The sequence below is a fragment of the Physeter macrocephalus genome, chromosome 2, assembly GCF_002837175.3.
Source record: "Physeter macrocephalus isolate SW-GA chromosome 2, ASM283717v5, whole genome shotgun sequence".
NCBI lineage: Eukaryota > Metazoa > Chordata > Mammalia > Artiodactyla > Physeteridae > Physeter > Physeter macrocephalus.
Window position 1 is genome coordinate 3351982 of NC_041215.1, and position 13526 is coordinate 3365507.

Genomic DNA, 13526 nt, shown 5'->3' on the forward strand with positions numbered 1-13526 from the left:
GTTGGTCCCAAAGTTCATGCTCTTTCCTCTCTGCCATCCAGTAGACCAGTGACCCCCGTGGATAGTCTCCATCAAGATCCAAAGGCTGTGGTGTTCTAAGAGCATTTCTTCCCAATCCCCAGCGCTGCAGGATATTTGGGAGAACAAACACAGCCCATGAGCACAGAATGGTCCCTTGGATCCAAAAATGGTGGTAGAGGATGGAGGGATTAAGCTGTAGTCCCTGATACTCCCCAGAACATCGGCTTGGAGCTGCTGTTCCTAAGGCATATGCCCCACCACAGATTTTAAGTCTCTGGCGTGGTCACTTCCCGGTTTTCCCAGACCAACCCAACAATAACATGTCTACTCTGAGAAATACAATTAAGTGATTCTTGGAGACAAGATGAGTAGGTGGCCACAAAGTTGAAAGCAATGGAACAATACAAATCCATTTATAGGAGTATGCTTTCCAGGTTACCCTGCATGCACAGAGGAAATAGTGACTTCTGATCTGCACTACAATTCTTCCACATGGCTTCATACAACCAATAAAAATTTTACAACACTTGAATGAGGATTTCAGTGCATTTGGGCAGGTAAACACCTGAAGATGGCCCTGTTCTCAGTTATCCTACAGATGCTGATTGAGTGTCTCTGAGGTGTTAGACCCAGCTCTGTGCAACAGACAAGCAGGAGTTTGGAGGTCTTGGAGCTCCCAGAGTCTTCCCCAGCTGGAAGACCAAGTCAATCTTAGGCCTAAATCCTGCTTTGCTTTAGCGCAAACTCAACCCCAGCACAAAAGCAGGCAGCTGGTGTGCACGCAATGTGTAGCATGTACAAGCTCGCTACCTTCAATGTTAAATGTGATTGCAGACAGTGGCTGTCAGCTCTTGGCTCCTTCCTCCTCCTCCTCTTGTCTTTTCAAACACCTCCCTTCTTGGGTCATTTTTAATTAACCAACATGTATTGACTACTGTGTGCTGGTCACTTTGCCACAAAGCTCATCACTTAATTTGTCTGTTTTCTCTGTAATCCCATTCATTCTTCAAGAATTCAGTTGCCGGGCTTCCCTGGTGGCGCAGTGGTTGAGAGTCCGCCTGCCGATGCAGCGGACCCCGGTTCGTGCCCCGGTACGGGAAGATCCCACATGCCGTGGAGCGGCTGGGCCCGTGAGGCATGGCCGCTGAGCCTGCGCGTCCGGAGCCTGTGCCCCGCAACGGGAGAGGCCACAATAGGGAGAGGCCCGCGTACCGAAGAAAAAAAAAAGAATTCAGTTGCCAATCTTGGATGCAATGCTTCAACAGGTCACTGCTAGAAAAGCTTAAGATGGTTTTAGTTCAGAGACAGCAAGCTGATACTCCAGCAATTGACTTAAAAAAAAAAAATCAGTTCTCAACTTTGATAAATTGGGTCTCTTCATAACCTGGATTTTCAGCTTTTCTTGAAAATTTACACCTGGCATCACTGGGTCTGCATTCCAGCAACAGATCATCCAGAGCTAGAGCACACACCCTCCAGGACTTGGACTAGTGAAATCTTCTCTTATACATGGGAAAGCTGAGATCCAAAAGGGGGTATTGCCACACAGCTAATTAGTAACAAGACGATCAGCCAGTCTCCCTAATTTCCCTTCTTATTAACTAGAAAACAAACAGGCTGAGGTGGCAAAGCACCACTTAGTCTGATTGTATATCCAAGAAGTTCTACCAAAATCTGAGAATCTCTGTGCATCCGTAGCTGTGAATTTCTTGCAGTAACACTTCACCTATCAAGGAAAAGAGAAACTAGTATCGACTGCTTTGTATTGACTGAAGTTATGGACTGAACACCTATATGTGAGGGCAGGAGACGACTGGAGGGGTGAAGATCCAGTCCGACAACTGAAGCTTTTCCACCCTGCAGCACAGTTTAGGTTCAACATCTGCTGTTCATAATGATTAGCCCAAATCACCAAGAATAGTTTATTCTGTTTAGCACAGGCAGGGATAGAAAGACCTGTGAAAATGGAGAGTCATTATAGGAAAAGACAAGAAACCACTTCAACCTGATGCTCAAGGAACTAAATAACTTATGGAATATCCTTATAACCAAATACTTGGCAGCCATCAGCAAGAATGACGTAGAATTACATGTACTGACATAGGATATAATCTCAAGAAGACCAGATGAAAATGTGCAGTATAGCACGCTACCATTAATGTTACAGGGCATGGGACAGTATGTATGTTTATATGTAGACAGGTAGGTAGGCATATATGCATAGACACACACATACACACACCCTTCCATACACAGACTATTATCCATCAGAGAACATGCAAAAAACTGGTTAACAAGGATTGGAGGACAGAGGGTCAAGAGTAAAGGGAGAACCACTTTGTACACTATCTTTTATGGCTTGTAAATTGGTTTTCTTAACCGTATGCATACTATTTCTAAAACATTTTTTTTTACAAGAAAAATGAGTGGGGACAAAACTGTATAGAATTACTCTCATTTCATCTCAAAAGTCTACATTACCAGTTCGGCTAAGGGCTGGCGGAATCTAGTTATCAGGAAAACTCTGCTACTACTCAGGCCTCCTGAGCAGAATCCTGCAGATACTACCTGTATTCCTCCTGCTCTAGTCCTCAACCAGTGATGTGTCAATCTGCCAAAAGGAAAGACAACAATTTCATGTCCGATGTGTAAGGGGGAGAGGGCTGCAGCTGCACTTCTCACACTGCCCCCCCAACCCCTTCGAGAACCAGAGGATCTACTCCCACCCCGAGCCATTTGGCACGTTTAAGGGACCACTTTCATAGGAACTTGCGAGACAATTAAGCACTTGTGGAAAACAGATTTGCTGGGGAGGAGTTCTGAACCAGCCCCAGGGCATGGACTGGCATTATCTCCTACCAGTTCTCCCACACCAAAAACAGTACTTCATCTTCAACCTCACTGTACAGAGCAGATGATTTTTTTCAATCTACAAACTTTAATTGTATGTCACTGAATTACTGACAGCACGTTAACAGTTTTTTTTGAAAAATTTCTTAACAGAACATCAGAGTATTGCAACACTTTATTAAGAGTATTGGCTTTGAATTAGTAGCTGAAGTAACAATTGCATTGAAGCCAGATCAGGTGTACTGCATAATACTCATACTTGATTTATTGACATTACTTAGCAATTTATTGGACAAAGGTCAAACTTTTTGTTTTTTATTAAGCACATTCCACAGTACAAAGCTGTCGTGAATAATATCTGTACAATTTAACAGTTTCAATAGCTGTTCAGACACAAATTTATTTCAAACAGTTATTGGCAAACATAATTAATTACAAGTTAGAATTAGACTATCCCAGTGCTTTAAAACATTAATATAGCAGTAATTTACAGTTTCTCAATTATGGTTAGCAAAATAAAGTCCAGAGTACAGCTGGGAATTACTACTATAATCCCAGAAAGTCAGAATTCCTCGGGTGCCAAAGTCCCCTGCTATAATTTAGTAGGCACAATTCAAAGGTTGTGTGCATATTCAAAGGCCATGATCTCCCAAGGAACCAGAATTTCTATATTAAACATGCAAAAACAACCACGGAAAGTCCATTCGTTCAGAAGAATTGCCTCCTCCCCTGCCCCTCCCTGCCCTGCCCCCTGGGCTCTCCTAACCAATCTGATATTAAAGCTGTAAGGTAAGAGTGGTCAAAGTTAAGTCACTTTCACAACCGCTGTCAGGGTTACGACATCCACCCGCTGAACGGAGATTTCTTTTTTTTTAACACTTTGAGACTCAACTTTTCCAAAACAGAAATTAATTTACTAACATGTAGGAGGGAAGGATGTATTTTTTAAAAAGGACAAAGGAAAACAAAAAAGCAAACCAACCCAATAAACAACCACAGACACACACATTGATTCCCACACCATTCTCAATGTAAAGGACAAAACAGAGCCCAGGCACCTTCCCCTCAGTGGGAGAGTGTGCTTCCACGGGAAGAGGTTTAGTTATAGGAAGTTCTCATTGGTCCTTTAAAATGTTAGCAACATTCCTTGATCTTTGGAAACAATGGCAAGGAGCAAATCAAAACCTAATATTGAACAAGGGAAAAGGAGTGCCAACCAGATGCCAAAGTCCTTTCCATGCACGTCAGCATGATGGTGCCATTCACACATTCGGGCTGCGGAGCGCTCGGGAGCCAGGAGAGCTTGCCGGGGCCACGGCAGCAGGCGACACCAGAGATGACAGGGATGGGGTCATGAGCCTGAGGCTTCACACCACCTGGGAGGACCCTTGAACCAGCCTGACGCGGGTCCCAGACTCCAACACACAAGTGGGCCCTGCTACCACCTGACAAGGGCAGGACGCATGAACGCCAGAGCCGGGAGAGCCAGTCAGCGGGGGCCTTCTCGCTCTTCCCTTCCCAGGGTTACTAACACAGAGTGTGACCTGTGACGGTGAAGTCAAATGAATGCTATGGGAAGTGACCATGAGTACTCAGGAGTACTGATGAGGAAAAGAACGACAAAAGTATTTAAGGTACCTCTCTATTGTATATACTGCACAACGAATAAAACATTTTGTGTTAAACTTTAGAAATTACATCTTAAAACAAGATTCCCTTTAAAACACACACACACACACACCACACGCACAATGACAATGACAATGACAAAATAAGAACACCATATGAATACTGCAGGAAGGGTTCTAGGTAATCCACATCAACCCTGGTAGCGGGTTCTTGAGCCCAGCCCACGGCTAAGGGCGAACACACTCTGCATTAGTGTCTCAGGCACGGGGGCCCTGACTCGAGCAACCTTGAGGTTAAACTGTTATGTACATTATATCTACATGCGGATACAGTATTTTAAATTAGGAGGCAAGCACACATGTAAAGGTGTTACTCTACCAAATATCAGGAGATGGTTGCGGGTACAGAGAACAGTTAATAAAAGAAAAGAGCTATATTACCTGTTGGGAGATAATATAACCTGGCTTACAGTTCTTTAAATTAAAAGAAATTGGTACAGAAAGGAAGTATAATCCAAAAAATATTACTAAAACAATCCAGAGAAATGTTTCCATTGTCCAACATGTTCCTAATACAAGTCACAATTCATAATGACTTGGACGGTCAAAAGGAGAATGCTAACTTCTGAAAAGGAAAGCCCTGGACATTCTGGGTAGGTGTTTGGCACCCAAAATTTCACCGAAGAATGCTGTTTCTTAGTATCAGACCAAAGTGCAAAGCAATATAAATTAGAGGCCAAGTCTTCTCTTGACAGTCGATTTACTTCTGTAAAACAGACTGTACGTTCCTTTTATATGAACAATTTACATTTGAAGCGATAGATTTCTTTTCACTGATGGGGGGAGGAAATGGGCTTCTGTACTACTGAAAGTCGGTGAAGCTAAGGTATCCTTCTCAAAGTAGAGGCTGGAATCGGAGGTGAGAAATGTCGGTACTTGAAGAGTTAGGCTGCTTTGCATCTACCCAGCGTCTAGAACCAATTCCAGCTTCGTAACTCAGCTGTGAAGAACTCCCTTAGGCATTTGGTAGCCATGTAGCCAGTAGTTCAAGACTAGGAAACCCTGAAAAAACAAAAACAAAGGGAGTATGGATGGATATTCTGGTTAGACACGGAGATATACACCACAGCCCATCCACATCCACACAGACATGTATGTATTTGTGCACACATAACACTGATTTTTAAATAATCAGCATCAAAATAGAAGCTGCAAGTTGTTTTGTGCATACTACATACCAGGTATCAGGTTTATTTAAACCTCTCAAGAACTTTATGAGGTAGAAACTATTATACCTACTTTACAAATAAGAGAACTGAGGATCAGAAACATTATTTGGTTTAAAGCATTAGCCATTATATCCTGGGATAAACCATAATGGAAAAGAATATAAAAAAGAATGTATTTATGTATGTATCACTGAGTCAGTTTGCTGTACAGCAGAAATTAACACAACATTGTAAATCAACTATGCTTCCAGAAAAAAAAAAAAAAGCAAGCATTAGCTGTTAAGTGAGAGAGGGGATTCTAAGAGATGACTGACCCTATAATCTATCATCTTTCATGCTGCTAAAAGTTATGCATGTAACAAAATATGCTTAATGTTAGATTTTATATTTAGCATAATCTTAAATTTACGCCAGCCAGAGGCCACCAGGACCTCTCTCATGACTGACCAAGAGTCTTCATCTATCACTGTGAAACAAAAATATGTAAAAGCTAGTAAACAGAGTACTCCTTCTAAACAGAATGCCAACAGTCAGAAATTACTTCTTTTTGAAATAAATCATTTATAAAAGGACAACACAATATAGAGGAGAAGACAACTGAATGTTCTATATTTTTTTGACCATGACCTTGAGTCAGGAACACTTTATTTTTTTATTTTTTATTTTTTTTTTGCGGTACGCGGGCCTCTCACTGCTGTGGCCTCTCCCGTTGCGGAGCACAGGCTCCGGACACGCAGGCTCAGCGGCCATGGCTCACGGGCCCAGCCGCTCCGCGGCACGTGGGATCTTCTCGAACCGGGGCACGAACCCGTGTCCCCTGCATCGGCAGGCGGGCTCTCAACCACTGTGCCACCAGGGAAACCCAGGAACACATTTTAATCACAATCTCTACATTCATCCGTGTATGTAAATACACACACATACCCCTAAGCAGAACATTCAGGAAACAACACTAATCATTACTATGGACAATGCAGGCTGACATTTTATACCCTAAATTTCACCCAAAGTCAAAATCCATTAAAATGATTTCACAGCCACTAATAAGTTACAACCCTTTCCAAACACTGCACTAAACCATTGGCCTGGAAGATCTAAGTCACCTTTAGGTCTAAAATTCTATGACCAAAAAGAGAGAGAGAAAAAGAAAGGGGGGGTGGGGGTGGTTGTTTGGTTTTGTTTTGCTTTTAAAGCTTGTATATATTTTTTTAAAGGCAATTTTCCTAAAAGGTTGTTAATTTTCACAAAATCCTAATTTCACAAGAACCCTAATAAGCTTCCAAACGAATGCAAGACAGATTCACAATTTCATCTGCCACTGTTTTCCCATGAAGGATATGTAAGAGTATTTGAATTATTTTAAAAATATTAACACCCAGAGATAAGAAGTCAGCACTCTCAAACTCTGCTGGTGGGAATGTCAACTGATGTAACTCTTCTGGAGGGTAACACAACTCTTAAGTATCAAAACTCTTTAAACATCATAGCTTTCAACCTAGACACTGCAGACATTTCTAGAATTCTATCCAAAGGTAATAAAAGGTTGGGCAAAGATTAAGCTGAAAGAATCATGGCAATGTGTTTTATAATAGTTAAAAGCTGGGGGGGCGGGGAATATAAATATATAACAGGTGCATATCCAAACAATCAAATATGATTTTGCCATTAGGAACGATAATTTAGACAAATAGTGACATTACTGACAGGCAAGAATTTCACAATAAAGAAAAAAAAAAGCACGGTTATCAACCATAATTTTTAAAAGCCTGAAAGGCTACATACAAAGGAGTTAATAATGGTGAACCCAGAAGAGGAGTTATCTACTTTTTACTAATTTCCTAATAGTGCTCTTACATTGTCTCATAATAAAAAAGAGAGCTACTGTATACATAGCTCTTGGGAGTTAGTAATTTTTCTAAAAAATGACTCAGCAAAAAAATCTATTGCTAAATTTCTCGACATAGAAATACTCCTACCTTATATTTTAGGGGTAAATATTTTACTGCAAGGTTAAATCATCATTAGGGTAGTGTTTCTTATTATGCATAAATTTTACAGCATCACATGGTAATAATTTTTTTCATGTTACAATAAATGAAAAGAATTTGGAAAAGAGCAATAAAATCTATAAAGTTGACTGCCAAGGTTGTCAAAAGTAATTCACTTTGAAGAGACAAACACATTTGAGGTTTCATTGCTTGTGCTGCTTAAAAAGCAGATAAGATTTTTCCACTGATTTATAATTGTGGATCATAACAAGGCAGTTGTTCTTAGGTTCCCAAAAAGGGGGCGAGAGGAGGGCCTGGAAGAAGTAACACTACAGTTTCCTTTCCACCACAGCCAATGAGAGAAACGGCACTGGTGATCATTTCATCTCTCAATCAAAGGAATCTAATTTCACGGCATTTTAATGTAGTATATAAAAGTTGTCCAATTTGTGAAAGTTTACTATGTTCTATAATTCAGCTATCAAATTCGCCAGAGGGGGAGAAAACATACTACAGATGTCTTAGATTTTATCATGTGCTTCTTTAACAGAGTGGAAAGACACAAACACATATCAAAACTACAAAAGAAGTATACTTACGTTGTTGTATGATATACCTACTCCCCTGACCCTATCCATTCCAGAAGCTCAGCCACAATTGTAGTTGGCTGTGTTCTATTTTATCTATTTCTCTTACGTGGGAAAATAAAAGCAGAAGCACTGGGATATAGTCAAAGCAATGCAGAGAGAGAAATGTATACCTCAGAAAATAAAAAATTAAGAACAGAATAAACTTAACAAAAGATGTGCAAGACTTCTACACTAAAAACTGCAAAACACTGCTGAAGAGAAACTGAAGAACACCTAAATAATAAAGAGATATACTGGGTTTATGGATTAGAAGACTCAACATTTGTTAAAGATGGAAATTCTCCCCAAGATGACCTTTAGAGTCAATGCAGTCCTGATCATAAGCCCATAATCTTCATAGAATTTGACAACTTCATTCAAAAATGAATATGAAAACCAAAAGGACCTAGAAGAGTCAAAACAATTTTTTTTAAATTGACTTATTACACAGCATGGTATTGGCAAAAGGATAGCCATAGATCACAGAACAGAAGCCAGAAAAAACTACAAACAAGTGGTCAATTGAGTTTTTGAAACAGTGCTATAACAATTCGATGGGAAGAGGACAGTCTTTTAACCCAAAAGAGCTGGAACAACTAGAAGGCTGTATAAAAAACACCATACACAAAAATTAATTCTAAATGGATCAAAGACCTAAATGTAAAAGCTAAGCATATAAAAACTCTTTACAACAATGCTGGTCCAAACACAGTAGTCACTAGCTACATGTAGCTATTTATTTTTATATTTTTTATTTTTAAAAATTTTTGGCTGCGTTGGGTCTCCATTGCTGCACGCAGTCTCCCTCCAGCTGCAGTGAGCGGGGGCCCCTCACTACGGTGGCCTCTCCCGCTGCAGAGCACAGGCTCCAGGTGCACAGGGTTCAGTAGTTCTGGTACGCAGGCCCAGCAGCCTCAGCTCACGGGCTCCAGAGCGCAAGCCCAGCAGCCATGGAGCACAGGCCTAGCTGCTCCGCGGCGCGTGGGATCTTCCCAGACCAGGGCTCGAACCTGCGTCCCCTGCTCTGGCAGGCATATTACCAACCACTGCACCACCAGGGAAGACCGCAACATGTAGCTATTTAAATTTACGTTTAAATGAAGTATAATTAAATACAATTAAAAATCCAATTCAATTCAATTCAAATATAATTAAAACGTCAGTTAAATCAAACCGTACACATTTCATGAGCTTAATAGCCACATAAGGCTCGTGACTACCAAAGTGGACAGTGCAGGGACTTCCCTGGTGGCGCAGCGGTTAAGAATACACCTGCCAATGCAGGGGACATGGGTTTGATCCCTGGTCTGGGAAGATCCCACATGCCGCGGAGCAACTAAGCCCGTGTGCTACAACTACTGAAGCCCGCGTGCCTAGAGCCTGTTCTCCGCAACAAGAGAAGCCACCACAGTGAGAAGCCCGTGCACCACAGTGAAGAGCAACCCTGGCTCACCGCAACTACAGAAAGCTCACGCGCAACAACAAGGACCCAACGCAGCCAAAAATAAATTAAATAAATAAATTTAAAAAAAAACAAACCACAAAGTGGACAGTGCAGCTGTAGAAAATGTAAACTAATCTAGTGAAAGGGAGCAGGTCAGTGTTTGCTAAGGCTGTGATGGGATCAGGCTCTGACTACAAAGAGGACACAAAGGAACTTCTGGGGGTGGTGATAAAAATGTTCTTACCTGGAGTGTGGAGGAAGTTGCAGGGGTGTATACATTCGTAAAAACTTGTCACAAAACAGTATACTTTAAATGGGTACAATCTGTTTTACAAAAATCATACCTCAATAAAATTGATTCAAAAACAGCAATGGGGCTTAGCGAAGGTGAAGGGGGCAGGGCAGAGGGAGATGTGTACATCTAGGTACCTGTCTATACGTAAGGAATATATCTAGTACTTGACTATGCCACTTTAGACAACTTATTCCAATTTCTTACTGAGCTATTATCTTTATGTTTGTGGAAGGTGTATGAATACAATGCAGTTTCACACATATTTATTTATGGGCAAATTCTTGTTGGCCCAGGAGAAAGAGCACAAAGATGTCATGTTGGCCCCGGGTGTCACTTGACCAACAAATGTCAACAAGCACTCATAATACACTGTGCGATCTATTAGATACTGGGGGTCCAAAATAAAAGGAGCTCCACGCCTTGTAAGAGAGATGGCATGCAAATCATTTCAATACCAAATAATAAGTTAAGTCAGATGAAGTAAAGGAGTGGGGGTGTTGTGATATCTACAAAACCCTAACAATACAAGCAAGGGGAGGGAGGTGGCAGAGGTCTGTACTACTGAAGTGTAATTAGGGAAATTAAACAGAATTCAGTCTGGTTGGAGCCCCGGATTTTTGGGAGGGAAGAATGCAAGGCTGGGGTGGGGGAGGGTAGAGAGGACAGAAGGTAAGAGCTAGATATTGAAATTTCTGTTAGCTAATCTTAGCTAAGCCTTGTTCCTGAAAACAACAGGAAGCTACTGAAGAGGAGTACGGCTGAGGCAGGGCTAAGATGACCATAGTTGGTAGCAGGATGAAGGGTGGGCTGAAGAGGGAGAATAGACCAAGAAGGAGGAAATCAGTTTTCATTTGGGTCCCTTCCTCCTTCCTTATGTATTTCTTTGGTTTGGGGAGAAGGGAGGTTGAGGCGGGGAAGAGCTATCACTCAAGAAATCCTTGCCGGGCTTCCCTGGTGGCGCAGTGGTTACGAATCCGCCTGCCAATGCAGGGGACGCGGGTTTGAGCCCTGGTCCGGGAGGATCCCACAGGCCGCGGAGCAACTAAGCCCGTGTGCCACAACTGCTGAGCCTGCGCTCTAGAGCCCGTAAGCCACAACTACTGAAGCCCAAGAGCCTGTGCTCTGCAACAAGAGAAGCCACCACAATGAGAAGCCTGCACACCACAACGAAGATCAAATGCAGTGCCACCCCCCCACCAAAAAAAGAGATCCTTGCCTTCTTCCTCTGTAATTTCCTATAATTCAATAAACGTAAAAATTCTGCCATGTGAATTTCTCAACTGACTTGTGAAAAATCTATCCAGAGAGAAAGCAGCAAGGGAGATGGCCACTGTCACAAGAGCCAGTATGAACACACTTGAGACCAGGAACGGCAACTATTTATGTGGCTTACAGGTCACTACTGTGGCTCAGCTCCTATAGCCAGGGAGGCACAGCCAAGCCATCGAGGCACTTAGTCCTTCTGGGTCCACGTGGGGTCCCATCATCCTTCCAAAGGCAGTATACCAGCCAGTCACTACGGATCAAACTGAGTTGGCATGAAGAAACAATGCATTTGCCATTCCTGATGCAGATCCTTGGTTTATCACTAATAGATGGAACAGGGGCAAGACCAGAGGTCCGCATGCTTCTTCTTAAAGGGCCAGACTGTACATATTTTAGGTCACACAGTCTCTTTTGCAACTACTCAGCTCTGCCACTGAAGCACGAAAACAGTCACAGACAATACATAAAGAGATGAGCTGTGGCTGTGTTCCAATAAAACTATTTATGGGCACTGGAATTTGAATTTTATATAATTTTCACATGTTCTAAAATAATATTCTTCTTTTAATTGTTTCAAAGTATTTAAAAGTGTAAAAAACTATTCTTAGATTGCTATGGTAAGGAAAAAAAAATTAGGCAGTGGGTCAAATTTGGCCTCCAGCTGTAGTCTGCCAACCCTGAATAAGACAAACTTCCTGGAGCAGAAATAAGGAGTATCTGAAAAGATGTCAACTTAGTGATCTAGAAACCAGTGATTCCCTATCTTTTCACCCAAAAAATGTTACGATTCTACACAGACTTTCTTTACATTTTTAATATTCAATGAACAGGAAAATATACAATGACAAAAAGCTACTAAGCATTAAGTAATGTTCTTACATAAATATGAATTTTATTAACACAGACTTTACATACATATATACATGATAGTACAAATATGCACAAACATTATTTATTCAATCTACAAAGTTTAATGTGCACAGAATTCACAGGCCCCCTCGCAAAATTCTCAAGAGTTGGGAATACTGCTCCAGATGAACATGGTCATCAGTTCCAAGGACACTGCCAAGTAAGGCTTCTCATCCTCTAGCTGGACACCCTTAGTAATCAAAACATGCCATCATCAATGTTATTATGGCCCTAAGTCTTCCTGTAACCGGAGCAAAGGACTTGGCTTCCAGGGTACCTGTTGTGTCTAATGGATGAAGAACGAGTTTTAGGGGCTCTCTCAACAAACACCCTTCTTTGATTTCTACCCTACAGAATGGTGGTGTTGGGTGGATTGTAATGGGGGGGGCGGGGAGGGGAGGTCGTTTTAAGTGTTCGCCTGATGGTGATTTTTTAAAAAATAAAAGATAGAACTGAAAGACAGGAAAGAAAGAGAAAAAGGAGATCCTTGCACCGCAAAACAGAATTTGGAGGACTTTACTGGTACTAAATTGGTATGACCTGGGAAAAGTTTTAAAAAACAGGAACCATGGTGTCTACCAATATGAAAACCCACAATAAGCAGGATTCCGATTTATATCTTATTTTGATGTGACCATAAAGATCTAGCCTTGGGCTTCCCTGGTGGCGCAGTGGTTGCGCGTCCGCCTGCCGATGCAGGGGAACCGGGTTCGCGCCCCGGTATGGGAGGATCCCACGTGCCGCGGAGCGGCTGGGCCCGTGAGCCATGGCCCCTGGGCCTGCGCGTCCGGAGCCTAAAAAAAAAAAAAAAAAAAAAAAAGATCTAGCCTTATGCTAGAACTCTGCAAAGTTGATGCATCTAATGTTCCTATTACTGAGAAAGGAACCCAAATCATAAAATTTCCCCAAAGGGAAGGTGAATTCAATCAGCAAAATTAAAAGTGGGGGAAGTACTCACCTGAAACAGGTAAAGTGCAGACTGTTATCTGGAGATGTAAGTGTATGTTCTGGAGGGAGAACGGGTCTCATTCTGGGCACTGGGAGGCACATTTAAGAAATCCCAAATCAAAATTGTGTCATCATGGGAGCTGCTGATGATCTGAAATTCATCAAACTGTAGCCGAAACACACGTCCAGAATGTTCCTGTGAAACATAACAGCTTGATGCATAAAACGAAATCTTTACAATCCCTCCTATCTCACTACCAGGGAGTTGGCACAGGATGAAAATACAGCTCCTTATCGAGGCTTCCTAAATAAGTTTCCA

The 13526-nt window shown here is 41.8% G+C and overlaps 1 protein-coding gene across 1 annotated transcript in view; it reads right to left on the minus strand.

Annotated features, from left to right (window-relative positions):
* Nucleotides 1-2998: 2998 nt before the first annotated feature.
* Nucleotides 2999-13526, minus strand: part of LOC102993147 (F-box/WD repeat-containing protein 11) — a 37504-nt gene continuing 26976 nt past the window's right edge. The window contains exons 9-10 of the mRNA XM_028494954.2: nt 13218-13403; nt 2999-5561 (exon numbers count right to left, since the gene is read on the minus strand). Of these exons, the coding sequence (XP_028350755.1) occupies nt 13242-13403 (162 nt within the window). The 3' untranslated portion in view covers nt 2999-5561; nt 13218-13241. The remainder of the gene's footprint in view (nt 5562-13217; nt 13404-13526) is intronic.